The sequence below is a fragment of the Pinus tabuliformis genome, chromosome X (assembly GCF_031772625.1).
Source record: "Pinus tabuliformis cultivar Carrire ecotype Pingquan chromosome X, CPIR1, whole genome shotgun sequence".
NCBI classification, from domain to species: domain Eukaryota; kingdom Viridiplantae; phylum Streptophyta; class Pinopsida; order Pinales; family Pinaceae; genus Pinus; species Pinus tabuliformis.
Window position 1 is genome coordinate 63,709,542 of NC_142308.1, and position 26,595 is coordinate 63,736,136.

The 26,595-nt window shown below is 39.5% G+C and overlaps 1 protein-coding gene across 4 annotated transcripts; it reads right to left on the reverse strand.

The window, feature by feature from the left end:
- On the reverse strand, positions 1-26,595 carry LOC149138336 (protein WEAK CHLOROPLAST MOVEMENT UNDER BLUE LIGHT 1-like). 4 transcript variants are annotated; one of them, XM_089448891.1, is made up of 4 exons: positions 26,177-26,345; positions 25,727-25,950; positions 24,453-25,474; positions 1-2,384 (listed from the first exon to the last, which is right to left on the reverse strand). In XM_089448891.1, exons 3-4 carry the CDS (start codon positions 25,017-25,019, stop codon positions 471-473), a joined length of 2,481 nt encoding a protein of 826 aa, XP_089305017.1. In that variant the 5' UTR covers positions 25,020-25,474; positions 25,727-25,950; positions 26,177-26,345; the 3' UTR covers positions 1-470. The 4 variants fall into 4 exon arrangements, with proteins under 4 accessions (XP_089305017.1, XP_089305015.1, XP_089305016.1 ...); XM_089448889.1 differs by having other exon boundaries at positions 25,723-25,950; XM_089448890.1 differs by lacking the exons at positions 25,727-25,950; positions 26,177-26,345 and adding an exon at positions 26,417-26,595.

A 26,595-nucleotide genomic window follows, 5' to 3' on the forward strand; every position in this document is an offset into this window, starting at 1 on the left:
TGCATAAACTGCCAAAGATGGCCAAAAATATTCATTACGCTTTCTAGAATCCTCCAATAACTCTCGTGAAAACCTGAAAACAGAAGATCTTAGCAGGATTCTTATATACAACGAGTTCTCTGACTGGTTATAGTTCAATTTTCAAACTAGTATTGTTTTCTGCCTTATAGAACAAAAACAGCTCTGTGCTTACTATAAAAATCCAAAATTAAGTCAATCTCAATGCTTACCCACCAAATAGATAGTTTTCTAAAACTGTCTTCCATATGGTACATGCAAAATGTAAACATTGAAGGGCAGTGAAAAGATGAAAATTGATGCTCTTCAGACTGTGGTTAGTGGCAAGTAGGGGAGCTTGCTGTAAAAACTGCATCCGTGACCAGATGAAAGACCCAGTGACCTTGATGGCCCATGCAGCAAATTAAATATAAGCAGCCCAATTGTGCTTCTAAAATAGGCAAACTGTCATTTTATTTCAATGGATGTTTTTTCTGCTTTCCCACAGATAATGCAAACCGTGGAAACCGGAACTTCCTCCTCTTAGACACAAGTGGCTTATCTAAAGGCCTTTCATCAAACTTATTTGCCATGGAAGCTTTCATGCTCAACACCTGACCCAATGATGTTATTGGCATGACAGGAATATTTTCTTGCTCATTGCTATTGTCCAGATCATTTGGATCGGAATATGCATGGTTTTTCCAATTACTGACTCGGTTGTGTGGCGCACCATATCTCTTCACTGCAGTAGCTAAATCACCAGCTTTTCTATGCTGTCCATTTTGTGCTCTCCATTTTCTGAGCTGATCCTCAACTATCAATTTCGCTGCATTTTCCCTCTTTGCCTTCTGTGAGGCAACTTGAAGAGCCTCCCTCCTTGCTATTATCTCTTTATTTGCTTCTTCCAATCTCTTCAATATTTCCCATTCACTATCCTTAGCTGCATCTATTTGGGCTACAGCAGCTGCCACCCGCTTGTCAGCAAGTTCCTCAGCTTCACGTGCCTGATTGTTCAGTGCAAAGTACTCATTAAATGAAAGTGTAACTGATAGAGTCCTGGCCTCAGAATATCCAACAATTGACTCACTCTGATTCATAGCATCAATCCTAGCAAGAGCCAATACTTCTGATGCCCGAGCTGCTTCTGCCATTTTTATAGCTGCTTGTAGCCTACTCTCTGCAGTTCTAGTACCAGCCTCTGATTGTGCAGCTTCTTCCTTTGCTTTGCGCATATCCTCTCTAGCTGCTTCAGCTTCAATATTGGCTTTATCTGCCTCAGCAGCTGCTTGCTGTAAAGCTCTTGAAAGCTCTGTCATAGCTTCCTTGGATTGCCTCTCTCCATCTTGCCGTGATTTAATTGCTTGTCTTGTTTGATTCAATTCAGCCTCCAGAGAAGCAACTACTGCATAAGACTTTGCTACCCTTTCCCGTGTTTCTTCTAGCATTGCACTTTCCCTCTCCAACTCTTCTCTGAGTGGCTCAATGGCACCTGCTAAATAAGTTACCTCCTGTGTGGCTTTGTTTAGATTTTCTCTCATCTTCTCTAGTTCTACTAGAGTTATATATTCGACTTTAGTTCTTTTAACCTCTTGACTCTTTGCAAGATCCAGGTCATCCACTGCTTTAGAGAGGGCATTTTCAACTGCATGCATCTCTGCTCCTAGTTTAAGTTCCGACTCTTTAACAGCTGCTAATTCTAGTTTCAAGCTCTGCAATAAAGAGGATGAGGCATCGAGCTTTAACATCAGATCCTTAACAAGAACTACTTCATGATTCAGCCTAATCAGTTCCTGGTTGACATGCTCTATTTCTTTCCCCCTCTCCTCAGACTCTCGGTCTTTGGCCATAGCTACAGCATGTTGCTTTTCTTTTGTTTCCATATATAAGCTCTGAGCTATATCCAAGAAATTCTTTGTGGTCATAAATTCTATGGTTAGTGCATCTGCCTGTTTCTGCACCTCTTCAGAAGCTGCCAATGCATCAATTGCATTTTCAAGAGCAATGTCCCTCAATTTAACTGAACATAGGTATTCTGAAATATCATGCTCAAGCTCCTGTTTGACAGCTTGTAGTTCTAAGATTACTGATGCATTTCTTTCCTTTTCAACCTCTAGCTGTGTCTTCGTAATGATATTTTCTTCATCCAAATCAGCATTGTCCTTCTCCACAACTCCTGGCCTTGCAAATTCAGAGTCAACTGTTACTTGCCTTTCTAAAGTGTTAGCACTCTCCAAATTTAATGTTAATTCCTTTATGAGACACATCGTTTTGTCCATCTCCAATATAGCCTGTGATTTTTCATATTCTGTTGCAATCAAAAGTCTTTTCAGTTCTGTAAGCTCTTCCTCCGTCTTTTGAAGCTCAGCTGCTACATACTGGCGTCTCTGTACAGACAGTTTTTGTGTTATTTTGTACCACCTAATATAAAGACTAGAATCCCATCTTGTAAGTCATAATTAGAATAGTTGCAAGAAATAATGTTGAAGAAAACAGATCTTTCTTGAAGTTCTTCTTTAGAGTCATAATTGTTGTAATGTTACAAAAGTTACAAATTAAGTATCTTTCTTTAAACTCATATTTAAACTTGAATGATTTCAATACTTAATTGCATTCCCTTCTTCTCTACCATGTTCAGTGACTGTCACAGTCATGTTGAATTCTGTTGTTGTTAATTTGTGTATATGGAAATCACTCCCATATCCTGGTTCACAGTCATGTTGAGTTCTGTTGTTAATTTGTGTATATGGAAGTGACTCCCATCTCTTGGTTGTCTGTCTGTGATATGTATGTTAGTATGCATGGTTGTGGCTGTCTGTTTGTTTGTGTGAGTCGTTCTGGCTGTCTGTTTGCCTGTCTGTTTATGTTTCAATATGAATGTGTTCATTCATTTAAAAGAGGAGGAGAAAACATTGCCCAACTTCCAACTGGTTTTGAATTTTCAAAGGCATTGCATTTGGATGGAAGGGATGGGAAGGGAAGAGACAGGAAGGCAGACAGAGGACATTTGATGAGTGGATATAATAAGGATGCCACTGGTGCAACTCAATGTCTGCCATAAAAACAAGCCAGTGAACTGAAAAAGTCATGTATGGAGATCTTCGATCAATTGAGGAAACCGATGGTGAATTGATGTAAGAAAGTTGTCATTAAGTGCGGGTGGGAGGAAGGGTTCTAATGCCTCCATCTTTCTCCTATTGTGTCACCATTGCAAATCTTTCAGTCCTATCCCAACTTGTTTTTAAGGGAGGATGTTACGATATTTAGACACTTAGGATTCGGTTAAGATCAACTTGGTCTAATGTATTTAGTTAAAATATGTTTTTTTGGCATGCTCTTGTAACTAAGCCGACATCCATGATTATGTTCTAAACATATAGTGATCCCAGTTCATCTTCTCCATGGTAGTAGCCACACTTGATCCTTGCCTTAGGACCCAATTGATCCATGATCTCTATTTAAAGAGCGTGGAGGCTCATTTGCTGAGGATCAATTGTGAGATATATTCATGTAAATCTATCTCTTTTTGCATCAATATATTGTCTCAAGTGGCAATGTTGGCTGGAGCCATGGGCTGTTTCCCTCTTTGCGGATTTTAACTACATAAAAACTGTTGTATTGATCTTTGATCTGTGTGGGAAAGTGTTTTTCTTAGGGTGTTCAACCTGCATGAATATATCCTGTTTTTTAAACACATGGCCAGTAAATAATAGTAATCTAATTTTAAGGCTACAGCCAAGCCAAACACCAAATTGGTGTATGAGACCCCCTTGTTTGTGGGACAATGGACCTGTCTCCACACAGAGATTTGACTGCTAAAGTCTATGAAGGTGCACATACTCTACCCCCCTCTGGATTTGAACTTGTAATCTCTTAGGAGGAAGCACATGCTCTTAACCATCAGGCCCACTCAATCTGTACATAATAAATTTAATGTCACCGGTAAGCCAGACAACAAACTGGTGCATGAGACCCCCTTGTTTGTGGGACAAGTCACAAAGGACACCCCTCCATGCCGCGATCTGACTGCTAAAGTCTGTCGAGGTGTACATACTCTACGCCCCTCTGGATTTGAACCTGAGGACTCTTTGGAGGAAACACGTGTTATTAATAATTATTGTATTGTATTGGTAGCTTCTTTCAGGTGTTATTATTTCATCTCTATCTTCTCTCATGGAAGCCCTTTTCTTGAATTAGAATTACTTAGATTGAATTTTGAGCCTTAGTTTGTCTCACTCTGTTATTTAAGCCAATTGTTAATATATTTTGTGAAAATAATTTAGGCTTTTGTTGGTCTGGACCCAATGGGATCGAGGAAGGATGGCCATTTTTATATGAAGGGGTGTGCAACTTAGACAATGGCAAGGAGGAGCATGATAAATATTTGTTTGTTTACCCCATGATACGGCATGACTTGAAAGATGACAGAGTTATGGCCCTGCGTGCCTGTTTCTCATTTATCACATTATATCTAATTAAAAAGTAATTATTGAATACACCAAATATACAATAATAGTCAGGGAACACTGCTCCATTGTATTATAGAGGTTGCATGATAACCGTAACAAATAAAGAAATGAATTGAATAAATGAAAAAATTATTTAGCTGGATCCGTCTACAATTGTTGGATGTCATAGTACATGCAATACAGCACACAATCCCAAGGCAATAAAGACAGGAAGGAAAGGCAAGCACTTGTTTTCTCACTTGGGTATGTTTAACAGATATGAAAATATTGGGATGTTCAAAAAAGACAATATATTTCATATGAGATATCTTTCATGTTCCAGAAGAAGATAGAGTAGGTCATGTATTAGAAAAACAATTAATAGATTATAGAGTAGGCAGTGAGCAATCATAGTTTTGATACTAGACACTTGTCAATGAACAGGGAGTAAAGACATCCATTTTAATTTCAAGGTTCTGTATTGTTAAAATTGGCAACTAAGGCCAAACTCCACATGGGTCATCTTATTTATGACAGCTGATATTTTTATTAGATTCCTCTCTCGGAGAGGTGTAATATTGATTTAAAGATCATCCAATTCTGACATGTACAAATGAAGATATGAATTTATTTTGATTATGGACAAATTGTCAAGGTCGGCCAGCAAACTAATGTAGGCTCAAAAGCCCAACAGTCACGTCTATTCATCCTCAACATTTGCACATAAATAGAAGATGTGTTTGCCTCATTTGGACATCAATCAACTTCACACATCTATCTCTTCTCACATGATTGGATACAGATTTCTGGGCATCCTCTCCACATGTGTGAAGAAAAAGATAGTCATTTTCTGTTTTGGGCGTTGACCAGCATTGACCGAATTTCAGGAATAAGTTGAAGGATATTAAGAAGGGCAAGGACGAGGACATTCAATCCTATTTCTTGAGGATTACTGAGATCAAGAATGATCTACTCTCGATTGGAGAAGTCATTCCCGATAGAGAACTTACTCTCACCACCCTTGGAGGACTCCAACCTAAGTGGTATGTATTTAGAACCACTATACTCAACAATGATCGAATTCCAGGGTTTGAAGAATTGATGTCCATATGCATTCAAGAAGAAACAAGAATGGTGGAGCAAGAAATGCCTTCTAATAGAAGCAACCCCATTGCATTCTCTGCTCATGCCAAAAGGAGGAATAATGCAGGGTCTAAAGGTCATTTCCATGGAAAGCCTGAATCTAAGGGAGGAAGGAAGGGCAAGTGCTTTGTTTGCAATAAGTATGGCCACTATGCAAGGGAGTGTCCTAATAAAAGGGATACACCTCAAGATGATGACTATCATAACAACTCCAGGGGCAACTTCAACAACATCAACAATGATCAAAGGAATGGCAGGTCCAATGGCAAAGGAAAAAGGAATGTGGGACATCAAGGAAATGGTTGACCCTCCAAGAAATCAAGGAACTCTAGGTATGATGAATCCAATGTTGTTAACAATAAGCAAAAAGAGTATTATCTTATATCGGCCCTCTCCACTACCTCTCCTCCGGATACTTTGGGAAATTCGCTGATTGATAGTGGTGCCTCAAGGCACTTCACCGGATACAAGGAAGCCCTCTCTAATCTGATAGAAAAGGAGACAAACTTGCATATCATCCTTGGAGATGATGCCACCTACCCCATGAAGGGAGTAGGGAATGTTACCCCTCAACTGAATCAAGGTAACACTATTCATTTGCAAGTACCATATGTACCTGGTCACAAGAAGAACCCGATGTCCATTTCAACAATGGAAGATAAAGGATTCAAGGTGGCTTTTATCGATGGAAAGGTACATGTTTGGAAAAGAAATTTCAAGGATGCTTTTACTCTTGTGTTCAAGGTTGACAATTTGTATCAAGTTGGAGGTGTTGAAATTTCTAAGTCTAACCCGTTAGAAATTTTCCTGCGCTATCTGGTTTATTTCACCTACTTGTTTAATTATTGAACAAGTTATTTAACCATATAAATACTGAGATAAACACAATGCAGTCTCAACCATCTACAGATCATCAACTGAAAGAAATAGACAAACACACAAGGGACACCATTATTTTTGGACAATCGTCCCCGGAAAAACCCAACTTGGGAAAACCAGTGCAACAGTTTTGGGGGTTTTATTATTTAGCAGCTTTCTGAGTACAATTGGGTGCCAAACTGGCTCACCCTACAAAGAAATCAATTCAGTAGTAGTACCTCTCTTCGGAAGCAGATATTTTGAAAGTCTGCTCCATGAAAGTCTCTCCAACGCCTCTCTAAGGCACTGCGTCAGCCCTCCTGGCCTCTACGTCAGCCTAAAACCCTTTGCGTCAACCCTTTGATGCTCTATGCAGGCTCTCTGGCCCTCTGGGTCACTTTTGCAGCCTCTGCGTCGCTCACGCAGGCCCTCTGGCCCTCTGCGTAGCTTATGCTGGCTCTGCATCTGCCTCTCTGCCTCTGCGTTGGTCTTCCAACACTATCTCTGCCTCGTTGCTATGCACTCACTGCCCCTCGATGCAAGTTTGATCACTGGTTTGATTTCTCTTAGCAAACTCCGCTATAGAAAATCGAACTGACTAATCAATCTGGTGTATCTCCAACTGACCCTCAAGCCTCCTCTTATGCTTTTTTTGTTGAGTCTTCAACGGCCGACATTACATCGCTAATCAATGGCTAAGATTAGATTTGGCTTGATCCATATCATTTAGAACATTCTAACCTAGTTTTATATTAATACCCATTAATATTTTTATTTTCCTAAGTTTAGACTTAAGAACCCATTAAAAATATTAATTATTTTAATATCTCTCTAACTGGGTAGAATTTCCCCAAACCATTTATGGGTCTTGGAAATCTCATGTGCTTTAGCCTCTCCACCAATTTTCATGGCTAGAGCACATCCGATGCTACCCCAAATCAACAAGAGGAAGTCCATTGGGAACCATGTGTTAATTTTAGGTATGTTCTATGCTTAAAGCAATTTATTTCAATTTTCCAATTAGCTCAATATCATTTCCAGATTAGCAATCACATCAACATAATAGTAAATTGTAGATAGAACATAAACATAAACCGCAGAAGACAAGCCAAGACAAGAGGACACAAGATGTGGCGCTAGCCAGGGACAAAACCCAATGTGGGGAAACCCTTGATCGAATGCTTAGAGCAATTTATTTCAATTTTTCCAATTAGCTCAATATCATTTCCAGATTAGCAATCACATCAACATAATAGTAAATTGTAGATAGAACATAAACATAAATCGCAGAAGACAAGCCAAGACAAGAGGACACAAGATGTGGCGCTAGCCAGGGACAAAACCCAATGTGGGGAAACCCTTGATCAATTCTTCTTATATGATCTTCAATACTTCAGCACAGAGAGAGAGAGAGATAGTACATATACATCAGAAGTCAACATATTGACTTATCTAAATAAGAGCAGAGATCTTCTCTAAGAAGATAGCATAAGAGGTCGTTGATCTGAGCTGAGTGGAAGGCATACTGCTTCCACTGATCCAAGGTGACTCCATCACCATTCTGTTCCTCACTGTGCTGCAACTCATTGAGCTACACCCAATCATCATGTTGGACCTCTTTACCATGTTGCACACATCATACTGTTGCACCTTATCATCATGCTGCACCTACTAGTGTTGCCTCATACTATAACTCACTGTGCCCATCAAGCTGCATCTTAGTAGCATTTATTATCACTATGTAGCACACAACATGTTACACTATACTTCATTATGATTCCCATCATTATGGAGCAACTTCATGCTGCACTTTGTTGTCATATGTTATCATGGACTGTATAAGGTCACTAATCATGACTGTACCCATCATTGTGCTCAATGTATATTTCAATGTATCATCACTTCAACACGCTGCTTCAATGCCTTTTGTTGTTGCACTATTCACATCATGCTCATCATCACCAAGCTGTACCAATGTGTCGCACTGTACTGTATCCATGCTGCCTACAACAGTCACTGCATTTATCATGCTTCTTTATGCACCTTACTGCATCATGCTGACCATGCATCTTGCTGCACTATCACTATGTCTTACTGCAGTTTCAGGTCTGCAATATAGTTGTTATGACTGTGACTGGGTAGGGCATATTGACAGCTCCTAAACAATCACCCAAACAGCCCTCCTTGGTTGCGGCCTATACTAGGAGAGATGCTCACCTGACTTGATGTTGTTCTAGGCATGAACAGCCCTCAATATACCCTATGATGCCCTTCAACAGTGAGGTAGGGCCTGCTGCCTAACCACAACAATCTACGCTGCCTCTCCCAAGGCTTCTCCACCCAAGAACCACCTCAAATAGCCCTGAAACTTATCCTCCCTATCCTGACCTTCAAGAACAAACCCTCAGCCCTCCAACCCATGTTGCCCTAGCCTCCCATGTTGTGGCCTCAAATTAGACCTGCAGCTAGCGCTAGGGCTTGAACGCACAACAGTTTAGGGCATATAGTAAACCCTTATAGGATAGTGAGAGAGCCTACTTCAATCTCCTTCATGACAACGGTGAGGGTCTCCCTTTGGACAACGTATTAGACAAGGGTTGTCTTCTAAGAGGATTAGGGCATGTCTGCTTCTTAATATGACAGTGTCATGTATCTATGCGTAGGGATTTCATGAGCTAGGGAATCATCCTCTAGGACTGCGTTTTTCCCTTAGAGATTCTTCTTTCCACTAAAACCCAAAACAAGTGGAGAAGAAGAAATCTCAAGAGCGTTGTGTGTACAAATGACTTGCAAGGCACTTGTATTTATACTAAAACGCGGAGCACAAGTAAGGGCAGTTTGGTTGCTGGCCGACCTTGACGAATTGTCCCATAACACAAATAAACTCATATCTCCATGAATACTTATCGGAATCGGATGATCTTTAGATCAATCCTACACCTCTCGATGAGAGGAATCCAAGAAAAATATCAGGTTCCATAAATAAGATGAACCACATGGAGTTTGGCCCTAGTTGCCAATTTTAACACCATGTCTTGCGACACATCTCTACAATATGAACTGTGGCACTGAAGGTTCGCCCATCTTCATTATAAGGCCCTACCCAATGTGAGATAGATGGTGACAGGTATGCCCGAGTTCAAAGTAGAGCATGAAGGTGTATGTCTGAGATGTGCCAAAGGAAAACTTACAAGGGGACCATTCCCCTCAAGTAATAGCAAGACCACAGACATATTGCAATTGATCCACTCCGACATATCTGGTATGATGCCCGTAAACTCCTTGGGAGGATACTTATATTATCTCACCTTTGTGGATGATTATTCTCGCAAGACCTGGATCTACTTCTTGAAGAAGAAGGATGAAGTGTTCACCTAGTTCCGACATTTCAAAGCCTTGATCGAAAACCAATCCGGGAAGAAAATCAAGATATTGAGGACTGATAATGGGACCGAGTATGAATCCAATGAATTCCAAGATTATTGCAGAGAAGTTGGCATTAAGAGGGAGACTACAATGCCATACACTCCCGAGCATAATGGTATGGCTAGAAGGAAAAATCGCTCTATTGTAGAAGTTGTCTGTGCCATGCTTCATGATCAAGGCCTTATGAAGTTTCTATGGGGTGAAGCTGCAAATACCGTCATGTATGTGCAAAACCGATGCCCTCATCAAGAATTGGACTCCAAGACTCCCGAAGAAATGTTCACTGGTAAGAAACTCGATGCTTCTCATATTAGAATTTTTGAAAGCCTCGTATATTTTCATGTGCCGAAAGAGAAAAGAAGCAAATTGGGTGCATCTGGGAAGAAAGGAATCTTTGTGGGCTATCGTGAAAAGTCTAAGGGATATGGAATTTATGTGGCTAGTCAAAAGGAAGTTGAGATAAGTCATGATGTCATCTTCGACGAAGATATGGCCCTCAGGAAGATCAACAACCTTCCTATCCTATGGAAGGACAAGGACGTTGACACAGGAAATCAGGGTGAAAAAGAGGACGAAACGATGCCTAATGTTGATGAACCTATGGATCCTATTGATCCACTCCCTCATGAGCCTTCCTCCTCTAAGAGGAGACCCTCATGGCTTAGGGAGACTCTCGAAGATGTTGAGAGGCACATTGCACCAAGGGGGACTTTCCGTGAAAGCAAGACGCCGAACATGTACGAAGGATATTTGACCGCCATGAGCACTATCATTCAAATGAGCCTTCATCATTCGAAGAAGCCGTGAAGCAACAAGTATGGAAGGATGCTATGAATGAAGAATACGAGTCAATTATGAAGAATGATATTCGGGGGTAACAGATAAGATTGCCAAAATTCTGAGAAAGAAGGACATAGTCACACAGTTCTCAGCACTAGGAACAATTAAACAAGGAATGAGGTCAGTCAAGGATAATATTGATGGACATCAACTCCAAGGAGTTTATAAAATTAATTGTTCTTGTGCCAAGAGTTACATTGGTGAAACTAGTCGTTCGTTGTAGAAAAGACTAAAAGAACATGGAGCAGATATTAAGAACGGAAGGTCTCGTACTTCAGCCCTGGCAGAACATTCGTCAAAAACTAAGCACCATGTTTGCTTGGAAGAGGCCTCAATTATCGCAAGGGAGGAACATTATCATAGATGGAAGATTAGGGAGGCTCTTGAGATTATAAAGCATCCGCAAAATCTCAACAGGGACAATGGTATAGAAATCAGTGGAAGTTGGCTACCTTTAATCAGGCAGATCAAGACACCCAATTCGTCTCAAGTATAACAACTCAGGTAATTGTTCTCCTCTCTAACCTTCTAATCTTATATTATAAATAAGAATTAAAAATAAAAATTTATTATTATTATTCTTAATAAATTATTATTATTATTAATTATCTATAATAAAATTAATAATTATTTATAATGATAATATTAATTATTATTATGATAAGTAATGATTTATAATGATAATTAGTAATTAATTATTATAGTATCTATTAATTAATTAATTAATTAATTTTCTTTTCTTTTTTTAAATAGATATAATTATTAACAATAATTAGTTGGTTTAATTATTATAATATCCATTAACTAATTATTTTCTATTCTTTTAGAAATAAGAACATTTTTTTTTAAATAAATAAATAAATAAAAAATAAAAATAAAAATAAAAAAATATTAAATATTAAATATTAAATTTTTTTAACATTAAGAGTATTAATCAATATTAATAAACTAATGGGTTATAATATTATTACTACTAATAGTTATAATAGTATTTATAAATACTATATAGAATAATTATTGTTTTAATAATAAATAATCATGTTTATTATAAAAATCAACTTTAAATATTATAAATTATGAAAGAAAATTATGGATAATCATTACTATTATAATAAAAAATTTAGGTTTTAACTTATTAGTAGTCGACATACATCTTCCTTAAAAACAAATTATCTTATAGCTATTTATCCTATCATTAAGCTCTTCTATTATCTTCATTCAGAATGGTCCTGATGATGGATCCCTATTGGGATTTGAAACGTTGACAAATATTGGTTATTACTGTGGATATTACAAAGCTTAACTCAACAAAAAAATGAACCACAGAAGTCTTAAATCCAGTATGAAGAATGATGTCTGGGATGTGGTCCCTAGACCCCAAGACAAATCGGTTGTCACTTCTAAGTGGCTCTACAAAATCAAGCATGGAGCTAATAGAAGTGCAGAAAAGTTCAAGGCTCGCTTTGTTGCTCGAGGCTTCTCTCAAAAAGAAGGTGTACATTATGATGAGATATTTGCACCTATTGCCCGATACACCACCATCCGCTCGTTCATAGCCCTTGCTGCCTCGCAAGGATGGAACCTACATCAGATGGATGTCAAGACCACCTTCTTGCATGGTTCAATCAAAGAGGAAGTCTATGTGGAACAACCCGAGGGGTTTGAAGTTCATGATCAGGAATCTCATGTATGCAGGTTGAAGAAAGTTCTCTATGGATTGAAGCAAACACCCCGGGCTTGGTATGAGAGGATCGATAGCTATCTGATGAAGCTGAGATTCACTAGAAGTGAAGCCGATCTGAACCTTTACTTTAAGATTGAAAATGATAAACCTCTCATTCTGGTACTTTATGTGGACGACCTCTTTTTAACTAGTGCAGACCCTCTCATTCACAAATGTAAGAGGGAGTTGGCTTCTGAATTTGAGATGAAGGACCTAGAACTGATGCATTATTTCCTAGGGTTGGAGGTCTGGAAAATGCCAGGTGAAATTTTCCTCTCTCAAGGGAAATATGTTGTGAAGATATTGAAAAGATTTGGGATGGTGGACAACAAGCTTGTGACTACTCCGATGGAACTTAACTTTAAGAAGTTATGTGGTAGTGTTGGTGGACCTGAATTGGGAAATGCTTCTTAGTATTGTCAAATCATAGGAGCACTGATGTTCTTGGTGAACTCCCATCCGAACATATGTTTTGCAGTTAACACATTGAGCCAATACATGGTTGAGCCTCATCATATACATTGGATTGTTGCCAAGAATCTTCTGAGATATCTTCAGGGCACAATCACTCATGGACTGAGATACACTGCCAGAAATGTGAGGCTGCATAGTTATTCTGACGCTGATTGGGCTGGCAGTGTGGTGGATCGCAAGAGCACTTCTGGATGTTGTTTTTCTTTGGGTTCTGCTTCGATATCCTAGATGAGCAAGAAGCAGAAATCGGTTGCCTTGAGCACCGTTGAGGCCGAATACATAGTTGCTAATATGGCCTCCTGTGAAGTTGTCTAGTTGAGGAAGCTCTTCAGTGAGTTGTTTGGACATGTTCTGGATACCATCGTGATCTTCTACGACAACCAGAGTGGGATCCAATTATCATAGAATCTCGTGTTTCATGATCACTCCAAGCATATAGAAGCAATAAGGCTCCATCACATTGGGATTGATGAGCAGGTCGCCGATATTCTGACAAAGCCCCTGGGGAAGGTCAAATTCTTGGCCTTCCGAGAATGACTTGGAGTCATGGAGAGACCCTCTTATGAGGGTACTGTATTCAATGTTGTTAAAAGCGCGAGCGGGATTAAATCGGCGCCGGGAATGAAGTGGAAAAAATCGGAAAAAGCGGGAAAAAAGCGGAAAAAAGCGGGAAAAAGCGTTTGGTACAAAAATATTCATTTTTTTTTCATTTTTTTTCAATTTTCATTATAAATCGCGCTGCCAGGGACCCCCGAGCTTTTTTACGAAAAAAGCGCGCTTTTTTCGAAAAAAAACGTGCTTTTTTCAAAAAAAAACGCGCTTTTTTTCGAAAAAAAAAAGCGGCAAAAAAAAAAATTTAGGCGCGCGATTAAATCGGCTTAGGGAAAAGCGCGATTTAATCGCGCTTTTAACAACACTGACTGTATTAGATGGACATTGAGCTCTGGGAGCTCCAGGGGGCTTGGGGTACTTCTTGGAGCGGTGAGCAACTATAGGGTGAGTGGTGCAGCCTTCCCCTAGTAGTTTGTTGTGTACAGGGTGAGTGGTACACCCTTCCCCTGTGATAACCCTTGGCAACATGTGAGCAGGACAAACATTGCCGAGACATCCTAACCATGCAGTTTAGGACTCATGGGAAGCAACTCACATCTGGCCAATGAGTAAGGAAATGAGGATAGGGACCATAGTACTACTGATGGACGCATCGTGTACTACCATACTCCCCATGCTAGGATGTCCAATATTGATCTGGGATCAATGGGAAATGACTTTGGGTCAATAAGAGTGGTATGAGACACTCTCTTTTGATTGGGACTGACTTCAGGTTAGTAGAGAATGGTATGATACATTTTCGATCACTTCTTCTTCTTCATAATTTAGCAAAGCAGTGCATGGATGGCAGAGATGGTACATATTGGCAAATGGATTAGCAGGTGGAGTTCTCCCTAGTTGAGAGGGAGTGTTAAAATTGGCAACTAGGGCCAAACTCCACATGGGTCATCTTATTTATGGCAACTAATATTTTTATTAGATTCCTTTCTCGGAGAGGTGTAGGATTGATCTAAAGATCATTCGATTCTGACATGTACAAATGAAGATATGAATTTATTTTGATTATGGACAAATTGTCAAGGTCGGCTAGCAAACTAATGTAGGCTCAGAAGCCCAACAGTCACGTCTATTCATCCTCAACATTTTCATATAAATAGAAGATGCCTTTGCCTCATTTGGACATCAATCAACTTCACACATCTATCTCTCCTCACATGATTGGGTACAGATTTCTGGGCATCCTCTCCACACGTGCGAAGAAGAAGATAGTCATTTTCTATTTTGGGCGTTGACCAGTGTTGACCGAATTTCAAGAAGGTTTTTTACAAGTGTTGACCGAATTTCAGGAAGGTTTTTTACCAGTGTTGACCTGTTTGACTGCGTTTTTGTGAGAGAAATTTCTGTTTGTGCAGGCTGCATTTCTGGGCAAGCATTCCATACTGTTTGACCAGCATTTACTGCAGAGAATTGACCGCAGGTTTGACTTTTGCGTTCACCAAGTTTGACTATGATTTTCGGGACTATTTTGGGCTGATTAGACTTGTTGTTCAAGGCCGAAGTTGACTGGGTTTGACCGAGCTTAATTGAGGAAGAAATCTGCCCTATTGACCAGCATTGACTTTTCTGGTTAGGGCTCTTTTGCTACTGTTATAAATTATCAGAATTTGTAAATTGTATTATCTCTCTCTATTGAACTATTGAAGACCAAAAGAAGATTTGATCAAGGGTTTCCCCACATTGGGGCTTGTCCCTGACTGGTGCCATATCTTGTGTCCTCTTATGTTGGCTTGTCTTCCACTGTTATTGTTTATGTTCTATCTGCATTTTACTATCATGTTGATGTCATTGCTAAATTGGATATGATATTGGGCTAATAAAAAAATTGAAGTAAAATTGCTCTAAGCATAGAACATACCATTGTTATCCTAAAATTAACATGTATTGCCACAAAAACTCGGAGATAAACATAACACTTGGTCATTTTCAACTTGTAACAGGAGCCTTGATAACAACGACATTATATGAATGATCTGAAAATGAGATCTTCAATCAATATAAAGGTATTACAGACTCATGTGCAGGAATGCCTATATTACTTAGTGCAACGGATCGAAAAGATTGCGAATAATATAGACAATGAGCAATTAGAAAACATAACAGTCACACACATCAACACAGCAAATAATCAAGGAGTTCACCAGACTTCCTGGCTATGTCTCCTGGTCCAGCTTTCAGTGTCGACCTCTATATTAAGTCTTTAAGAACAGATTATTACAAGAGTGAGCTCAAAAACAGAGTCTCAACTACAGCGACATCAAAGAGGGATCTGCTCGAAAACCTCGAGTCTAAAAGAGTGCACAGACTCTCCCTCTATCATGTTCCTCTATTCAAACTGCCTCAATCTAACTAACTGACTGTATTTCACTAATTGTCTTCAAATGTCTCCCTTTCTGTGCTACCATTGAATGGCTTTTAAGCCTATCGGCCCTGTCTGTTCGCCTTCCCTCCTCGAGCTTTCGGGCTCCCGGCCCCTATCTGTTCATCTCCCTTTCGAGCGTTAAACAATCATTGTAAAACGCTTAAGGTATGGTGGCCACCTGTTTTCAAACGGAAAGGACCATTGGCACGGGTGAAATCCCCGGGAATACGTTCCTCTGTTTACACAGAGAAATACACCAAAACAATGAGAATTTCTGCCAAGCCAGACTTCAAATGATATTGAATTCGACCTATAATCCTATCGAGTCCGTTGTTGCATCGCTATCGCAAGTCACAAGCGCTACGGTCATAATCCCTTTGTATTTGGTCCATAGCGGGAATACACAGAAATACATAGGAAAACGCTTATTATCGAACTTCAAATTTTATACAACTGCATCTATAATTCCTTTCGGGTCCGTAAAACAGCTCGTTCATCGTCCACCGTCCAATCAGTGATCGATAATCCACGGCTGATGATCATTTCAGGCGGCCCACTTGCACGAAGATTACCCGCCCGAAAAAAGCGGTTTTCTCTCTCCCGCGGTGTGCTACGTGTCGGCCGGTGTATGGAATCGGGCGAAGCCTCTCCAATACCACTTACTGCTTGAAGCCCGCCCGAAATACCACTTACCACGGAACTCAAACCCTTCGCTGTTTTATTTCATAGCTCCGTCGAGTCTGCCTGTGTGAAGTCCTCCCTTTGGAAATATTGCGATGCGATAATGTGATCTCCACCGTTGCATCTGCGCACTGGATCCGACGGCTCACGTTATGTCGTTGGGTCATTGATCGCACTTCCCATAAGGCTGCCTCCGATATACTCCGCTGGCCTCTCCCGATGCGATATCCCGATTTAATCCAGGCCGTTGATCTGGCTGATCCGACGGCTCTGGTGCAACGAGACTTCGTTCTTTGTTTAACTCTGTTTTCTGCCATTCCTTAGTGTTTTCCTCTACGATAGTGTTTTCCGATAGTTTACATATATGAAGACTTAGACTTAGAGGTTTGATACAAGATCCATTTTGGATCACGCCTTCCCACTGAAAAGCTTTTGGACCACCAAAAGTTGGTTTTTGGGCATCGATCAAGTGAGGATACAGTTCCCTCACCTGTCCAATTTCTATCCATCGTGCCTTGCTTGGATTTGAACCTTTGAGCCCTACTCTCAGGTACTCAACATCCCCTTAACGCGTAGTTCTTACCTTCCTATCCAGAACTGTGTCCTCCTGTAACTCATTGAGATACTCAGGCAACAAATCCCCAATAGAAGGCAACTGACTTTGCTCTTCAGGATCTTCAATCAATGAAGGTTCATACAATCTCAAGTTTTCTGCATTAACGACTGAATAGATCTGCATATAAGCTGGCAAATCAAGGTGAAAAGCGTTTTCACCAATTTTATCAAGTATCTTGAAAGGTCCATACCTTATTGGTTTTAGCTTCTTACCTTCACCTTGCATTATGTCTTTGCTGATGTACAGTCAAACTTGATCACCAACTTGAAAACTATGTTCAGCTCAATACTTATCATGTCTTGCCTTTTACTTGGCTTGACTTCTTTCCAGCTGTTCCTATATTACCTAGTGAATTTCTTGGATTTGCTCAATGAACTTGGTTACTTTGTCCACATCACTGTGTCCATCAATTTCTATGTCTTTACCAAAGACAAAATCCATGGGAGACTTTGGTATAAAACCAAAACAAGTCTTAAAAGGAGATCTCTGAGTAGAAGAGTGCTTGGCACGGTTGTAAGCATGCTGCACATAACACAAATGCTCATCCCAAAGCTTGGGATCCTTGTTGCAATAGCCTCTAAGCAATTGGATCATTGTCCTGTTGACCACTTCTGTCTGACCATCTGTTTGTGAAAGAAATGTTGTGCTCTTCTTCAACCTGGTGTCCATTAACTCCCATAGATTTGACCAAAACTTCCCAACAAATCGAGAATCTCGATCAGATACAATAGAAGTGGGTAACCCAAAATGAACCCATACATTCTGAAAGAACAACTTCGCTATTTGTTCAGCTGTAACCTGCTTGTTACATGGTATCAAAATACACATTTTACTGAACTATCCATAACAACATACAAAGAATCATGACTTTTCCTAGACTTTGGCAATCCCCCAACAAAATCCATGGAAACACTTTCCCAAGGACGAGAAGGAATTGGAAGTGGAGTGTACAAGCCTAATTTTCTATTACTGGGCTTGCTTGTAGCACACATAGTACACCCTTTGATATATCTAGAAACTGTCTCATGCATTCTTGGCCAATAACAGAACCTTTGCAATTGTGCAACTGTTTTACTTACACCAAAATGACCTGATATTAGAGAAGTATGTGCTTCTCGGATTATGTTAACTCTTTCAGTTTGTGGAATGCATAACTTTCCCAAATGATATAAGAGTTGGTCCTTTACATAATAATCCAATTCTTCTACTTGCTTCCCATGACTTAAAGTTGTATACACATCTTTAAAATCTACATCTTGAGCATATTGTTCAATGTAACTTTCATGCATTACTGAGTTATGCTTAAGTATAGTAGATGCACTTATGATTGGTCTTGATAACATGTCTACAACCTTATTGTGTATGCCCTTCTTATATCTGATGACAAGATGAAATTGCTGTAGAAAATCCATCCACCTATAATGTCTTTATTGCTGCAATTTAGTTTGTGAATGCAAATATTGAAGTGGTTGATGATCTGTATGTATGATTGTTTCTTTACCCATTAAGTAATGTTTCCACTTTTTCACACTTTGTACTAATGCATACAATTCTTTATCATATGTGGGATAATTAACTACTGCAGAAGTAAATGTCTCAGAATGATAGCATATGGGTTCATATGTGGGATAATTAACTACTGCAGAAGTAAATGTCTTAGAATGATAGCATATGGGTTTTCCGTGTTGCATCAACACTGCTCCCATGGCATAGTCACTGGCATCTGTCTCAATCTCAAATGGATGTTGAAGACCTAGCAGTGTTAGTACTGGTGTTGTACTTATTTTCTTTTTTAAGGTGTCGAAGGCTTTCTGTTGTTTGCCTCCCCACTGAAACACCTATTTCAATCCTGTTAAAGCATGTAATGGAGCTGCAATCAAAGAAAAGTTAGCAATAAACTTTCTCCAGAATTGCTGCCCCTAGGAAACTCCTAACCTCTGTAGCAGATTTGGGTTTAGGCCAGTTTACAATGACCCTTTATCGAGCAACTCCTGTACCTGCTTCTTTATCTCTGCATTCTCTAAAGCTGACAACCTGTACATTCCAATGTTAGGTAATGGAGCATCTTGCTGCAAATAAATATCATGTACTATTTCTCGCTTGGGTGGCAGACCTTTTGGTTCTTGAAATAGAACATCATACTCTGAAACAACTTTAACTAAATCAGCTTTCTGTTTAGAATCACAGCCTTCAAATGCATTGGATTTTTCAGGATCCTTTGCCTTTACAACCATTAGTAAAAACTACTTACTTGAATTCACAATTCTTTTCATCTGCCCTGAGTTTATGAGAGAATAGTTATCTTTGAGTTTATGAGCTCTTACAGTAGATTCCATTCCATCTTTAGTGAGTTGATACTTATTCTCAGCTCTGTAGAAAATAGCTTTCCTATCATACAAGTATGGACTTCCCAAAACAATACCACATCTACAAATGTTGATCCAATAGAGAACCTAAGTTTACATTGTCTCGTTACTTGTAGCATTGTTTTATCACACACCCAACCTAATGGATATGGCTTCTCATGAGGTTTTGTTTGTAATCCCAACTTCTTTACAATTGTTTTAGAAATCAAATTTACTTGTGATCCACTATCAAACAAAGTATCAATCTTATTGTGCTTGGAAATTACTCTAATACGAAAAAGCTCATTTCTTTCCCTCTCATTACTTTCATTATCAACAAATTGTGCAAAATTACTTGTCGATGCTTCAGAATCTTTACCTTCAATGCCTGTGGCTGTAACTGTTGTTTCATTGCCTAAATTTGATCCCAAGTCCTGCCGAATAACTGCAGCATTCTTTTTTTTCTTTCCACCAAACTTCTTAGGCTTCAGTTCTGGATGCAAAAACCAGCACTGTGCCTCATCGTGTCCTTCTTTCTTGCAATGAGTGCATGAAGGTTTATCCTTCTTTACAGTGTTTGCTTTCCTCTCCTTCCATTTCAGTTTCTTATTTTCCTTGTTCTTGCTTACAGAATATTTAGATGATCCCCCAACCTCTGGGTTTACATTCTTACCTCTAGCTTCTAGATGTGTGGCTTGAACTAATACATCATCTAAGCTAGTGGGATTAAACATGAGATTAGTATGTTTTAAATAGCTATGAAGACCACCTATATACTTCAATAAAGTCTCGAGTGAGTCTAATGATATACCTAAAGTTAAAGCTCTCTTTCTGAATTCCTGAGTATAACTTTGTACACTCTGACCCTTCAACTGACGAAGAGTTTGCCAACTCATCATTGCCTGTTGCATGTAAGCTGAAGGATAGAATTGCTTTTTAATAGCAGAAACAAATTCATTCCAGATAGAAATGACTTTACCATGTTTTTGCATATCAGCTTGTGTCTTGCCTTCCCACCATGCTAGTGCAGTTCCTCCAAGTCAAAGGCTAGCCAGCTGAATCTTCTTCCTTTCTGAATCAACGTTTTGTACCCTGCAATATACATCAATTTGTCTTATCCAATTATCTAGCTTTTCTGCATTGAGTTCTACATCATAAATTGGCAAATCAAACTTCACATCTAATTTGATTAAGGAAGTTTTCTTCTTTTTCTTAGAAGGGCTAGAAGATGATGAGGATGACGAAGGTGATGATGGAGGAGATGGTGGAGGAGGCATTTCCCCTTTCCCTTTGCCTTCTGGAGGGGCAACTAGAAAAGGTTCCTCTACTCCTTTGTCTGGTTTAGGTGTTGAAGTGCTTCCACCTCAACCCTTCTTAAATTCCAGATACATCTCTTCCACCATGGCTTGCACGGCCATAAAATTGTCCATGAACTAAGATTTTGATCCCAGTGAAACTTCTTCTGCCATTCTCCTCTGAGAATAGACTCTTCCAATCTCTAGATTAGCCTCAACAAGTTCTCCTTCTCCTAGTTTGAGCTTTAATCTAGTTAGCATTCAAAATCCAGCACAAGCTTGTCTAACCTTAACAAAACCAAATGCTCTGATACCACTTGATCTGAAAATGAGATCTTCAATCAATATAAAGGTATTACAAACTCATGTGCAAGAATGCCTATATTACTTAGTGCAACGGATCGAAAAGATTGCGAATAATATAGACAATGAGCAGTTAGAAAACATAATAGTCACACACATCAACACAGCAAATAATCAAGGAGTTCACTAGACTTCCTGGCTACGTCTCCTAGTCCAGCTTTCAGTGTCAACCTCTATATTAAGTCTTTAAGAACAAATTATTACAAGAGTGAGCTCAAAAGCAGAGTCTCAACTACAGTGACATCAAAGAGGGATCTACTCGAAAACCTCGAGTCTAAAAGAGTGCACAGACTCTCCCTCTGTCATGTTCCTCTATTCAATCTGCCTCAATTTGACTGACTCACTGTCTTTCACTAACTGTCTTCAACTGTCTCCCTTTCTGTGCTGCCATTGTCGGCCCTGTCTATTCACCTTCCCTCCTTGGGCTTTCGGGCTCCCGGCCCCTGTCTGTTCATCTCCCTTTCGAGCGTTAAACAATCATTGTAAAACACTTAAGGTATGGTGGCCACCTGTTTTCAAACGGAAAGGACCACTGGCGCGGGTGAAATCCCCGGGAATATGTTCCTCTGTTTACACAAAGAAATACACCAAAACAATGAGAATTTCCGCCAAGCCGGACTTCAAATGATATTGAATCCGACCTATAATCCTATCGGGTCTGTTGTTGCATCGCTATCGCAAGTCGCAAGCGCTATGGTCATAATCCCTTTGTATTTGGTCCATAGCGGGAATACACAAAAATACATAGGAAAACGCTTATTATCGGACTTCAAATTTTATACAGCCACATCTATAATTCCTTTTGGGTCCGTAAAACAGCTCGTTCATCGTCCACCATCTGATCAGTGATCGATAATCCACGGCTAACGATCATTTCGGGCGGCCCACTTGCACAGAGATTACCTACCCAAAAAAGCGGTTTTCTCTCTCCCGCGGTGTGCTACGTGTCGGCCAGTGTATGGAATCGAGTGGAGCCTCTCCAATACCACTTACCGCTTCAAGCCCACCCAAAATACCGCTTACCACAGAACTCAAACCCTTCTCTGTTTTATTTCATAGCTCCGTCGGGTCCGCCTGTGTGAAGTCCTCCCTTTGGAAATATTGCGATGCGATAATGTGATCTCCATCGTTGGATCTGCGCGCTCAATCCGACAGCTCACGTTATGTCGTTGGGTCACTGATCGCACTTCCCATAAGGCTGCCTCCGATATACTCCGCTGGCCTCTCCCGATGCGATATCCCGATTTAATCTGGGTCGTTGATCTGGCCGATCCGACGGCTCCAATGCAACGAGACTTCGTTCTTTGTTTAACTCTGTTTTCCGCCATTCCTTAGTGTTTTCCTCTGCGATGGTGTTTTCCGATAGTTTACATATATGAAGACTTAGACTTAGAGGTTGATAGAAGATCCATTTTGGATCAATGAACTTTGCAAACTGCATAATGTGTAGATTGAAAAATAAAATTTTAGCAATACAGTACACAGTACAAGATGACTAAGCATTGACTAAACTAATTTAATTTGATTTTAATTCAGATATTTATGCCAGTGTTCCACAGGGTCGTGTCTCCCCACCTAGGGGTCGAGTTTCCTAACTCCCTCGCGCTTCGGGGACTTGGGGACGAGAGGGGGTCGTTTCCCCACGCTCCCAAAAAACAGGGTATGCGAGGAAACTTGAAAGGAGTCGTTTCTTCCATTTTTGGGGTCATTTCCTAGGCGAAACGGGTCTTAAGGGGTCTTGAGGGGTCGTTTCCCTAGAAAAAATTCACAAATTTTTTTATGAAACAAAAAATCGTAATTTTTAATATTTGTTGACCGACCAAGAAGGGTTTACATTATGTTCATTTCACATTTCATTTTTTGTTTGCTCCTTCGTTGAACTGAGCAATGCCACCATTGCCAAGCAACCTTTTGTCTAGTCCTTCATTGAACAAAACGTTGCCACCATCGCCAAGCAACCTTCTGTCTGCTCCTTCGTTGAACAGATTACCTTGAGCAATTATGCTCATTTATCTTTTGATATGTTCTAATGTTATTTTGACTCTATAAAATTAAAAATTTTGACTCTTGATGTATCAGACTTAACTTTTATAATTCTATTTCAATATTCAGTATTCAATGTTCGTAGTTGGAAGTGGAACATCAATATGGTTTAAAGTTTGAAGTATTAAAGTTTAAACATTTATAATTTTATAATTTATATTCATTGTGCATTGTTAGAAAGTTAGTAGACTAGTAGTTACACTGTACAGTTAAAAACTTACATGTATGATGTATGATTACAATTTATATGATATTGATATCAATGATCATGCTTTTCGTTTTAAATTTGTTTTAATTATGTGATTCATCGATTTATATTTTATATTTATAAGTTTTTAAGACACCGACGTCCCCCATGTTTCCTAAAAATTGGTGGGGAGCTTTTGCATAGGCTGCTCCTGCTTATCCCCGCTCCCTCGCCTCCTCGTCCCAAAAACTTGGTGGAACATTGATTTATGCCCAAGCCAAAGTTGACCCACAGGACTGCAAGGAATACTATATGTAAAGATGTCAGGAGAAAGGCAAAAACACATCCCAAGGGAAAAAGAACTTAAATGAAGAAAAAAAGAAGAAAATAACTAGGAAGCACCAACACAAAGAGATGAAGCGAAGAAGCTCGAGAAGGAGGAGGTTCCTTGGCAAAGACATGTTGCTCTGGAGAAGCACTTAGAAGTAGAACTGCAAAGCTGCAAAGAAATGTGTGATGGGCATGCTTTTCATAGATAGAGCAAGCTATATTTTCACATAAAAGGCCAGCCTCGTGAAGTTATAATGCAGGCTGTCTAAAGAACGGGTGTTCAATAAGGCTTGAGATATTATGGGTGCATGCGTAATGGGAGACTTTCAAAGAAATCATCAGCATAACACCTATGTCCCAAATGTTGCAAAATCAAGGGCAATTGTACGATGGCTATAACACAATAAAACCACAAAATTGGCTATTTTGGTAATACTTATTGTCATGGTTTTAAAAACTTAGGAAAACGTGATTTTTCCCAACAACGTCTCTTTCCACAAGTTGCAAATTTGAAACAATGGTCTTTGTTTTCTATTTTCAAAATCTTACTAAATATTTTGTTTTTCTCTGTCCAATTCTTTCCCTCGTGCCAGAAGATTCAGGTAATTCATCCCTTGACTGCTTCTATTCAGCTACCAAAGGCATACCACTAGATGTTTCTAACTTTCTAGTTAAGATGAGTTGCTTCTCTATAACAAAGAAAGTAACATACCTCCATGGTCAAAATTCTTTGGGCTTTCCAGTCGGCTTTTCCTCCAAACATATTCACTGCCTGCTTTACAGATTCAAATGGCACTGCAGTGTCTATTTCAGCTCTTGCCTCCACTGCCACCTCTGTTGCATGAACAGACGATAAAGAGTTGGTGTTCTCTTCAACTTGTCCAGATCTCGACACATTTTGAAATTCATTTATAACTGACCCAATCTGTTGTTCCCCATCAATGGCAATTTCATTCAAGTATTCAAAAGAGTTACAGCAATCTTTTTGGACATCACAGGTCTCAGCCTGAACTTCATTACTCACTGGCAGCGCATTGAAGGCACTTTCCATTGTATTATGACTTGTGCTTGCTGCCCTTCTTGTAGATTCATATAAACATATAATGCTCCCATTTTCACTTCTGTGTACAGCCAATGTTGTCTCCACTGAAGCATCAAATTCAAATTCTGCACTTTCTTTCAATTCAGATGTCAAGGGTGGCCATGCCTCCATTGCCAATGTATTTGTATTCACCAATGGTGGCACTATCCCCATTTCCAGTGACAACGCACTATCCATAATGAACCAACACCCATGCAGAAACAGTATGCCCTTTCTTCAAGGCATGCAAAGGCAAAGTAATGAACTTTTACAAGTCAACCCCCTTTCTTTCAAGCAACTTTGTTGGAACCATTCAGGGAGGGTGATTTGGAGAACACACCCGGTCACCGGGACTATTGTGGGAGAAATTATAGACAGCTACATCTAGATGATCAAAAATTCACATCTGGTCATCACGAGCCTCCCAACCACAGTGAGAACACGTATATATAATAACTGGGATGTTACATCCAGGCTCTGAGCTTCATGGACTTGACATGTTAAATATCCACTTCAAATTGTATTTTATCTTGACAAAGCAAGCCCAACGATAAATTCATCAACCATAGAATAAATTGCTTGCCATGTGAGTCCGGCACGTTTTTACCGTTTGGGTTTTGAAAGAATTAACCATACGACATGCAGATCCCAACCTGGCAACAAAAAGAAAAGTGGAGTTGTAAAATAAGATACAAAAATATATCAGGGCACCATGCAAACTAAAGTCCAGAGAACCTTCACTACGATAAAGTATAACCAACCCCTCTAACTCAGAGAAGTAAAAAGAACATGAAAACAGAAGTTCTTGTGATTTTAATGACGTCTGGAAACATTAAAAAGGGTATAAAGCTCCCACATAATAAACAGCAGATACAAACACCTACAAATTGTTTGTACGAACCTACCAAAAAGACTATAGACCAGGGGGACTTAAACAGAACTTATGGCAGTCAAAATAGCATGAAACCAGATCCAGATCATCCATTTCTAGTAAACCCCTTCAGTCCAAAGATTTGGGGTTAACATTTGCCAACAAGAAGCCAGAAGTTCTATCTTGATGGAATCCTCCAGTGCACCGAAAACGCACATTCCAACACCCATGGAAGCTAGACCCCAATAAAAAGCTGGACTGAAAGAGTTCAGAATAAATGAGCTACAATGAGCTGGACTGAAAGAGTTCTGAGTAAATGGAGTACAATGAGCTATATTAAAGCAGAACCTACCAAAAGATTTTTATTGTGAGTAATATATATTTTTTGTCTGAATTTCTGGTTGTTGACAAGGCCTCACGGACTAGAATGCATTAGAAATTATATACTATGAGCTGAGTTCCCTTTCAAAACAGACAGACTTACCTTGCAATTGCATGCAAAACTCCTGTTGCTCTTCACTTCAGTTCGGAAACATTAAAAATAAAATATTTTTGGGCGCTGAACCTACTATTTGAATTACAAGTAACCACCAACCACCAATATAATGGTTTGTTTTCTTATCTGAAACATTTTACCAATGTCGGTCCTTAACATTCTGGTAGTTTTCTTAGGTTACATGCTTTTATTTCAGGCGTATATTATATATATATGTCAAATACTTACAACAAATAACTTGTAACGTCCAACAAAGCGGCGACAAAAGAAATACGAAACAGAGGTTGCCATAAAAATCTGCGAGGAACCAAAGAAAATTTGTCTGTCTTGAATTAATTGAATGTCCATGTGAACTTATCACCGATACATGTAATCACATCACCATTCTATTTTAGCTCCCTGAGAAA

What these genes read in the sequence shown, in the direction of transcription:
- LOC149138336 (XM_089448890.1), bottom strand. Translation starts at nt 25,019, where the DNA reads ATGGATAGTGCGTTGTCACTGGAAATGGGGATAGTGCCACCATTGGTG. An exon ending in AAAGAATTTTGACCATGGAG is followed by an intron (nt 2,385 to 24,452) that starts GTATGTTACTTT and finishes CTGTCTGTACAG; the next exon opens with AGACGCCAGTATGTAGCAGC.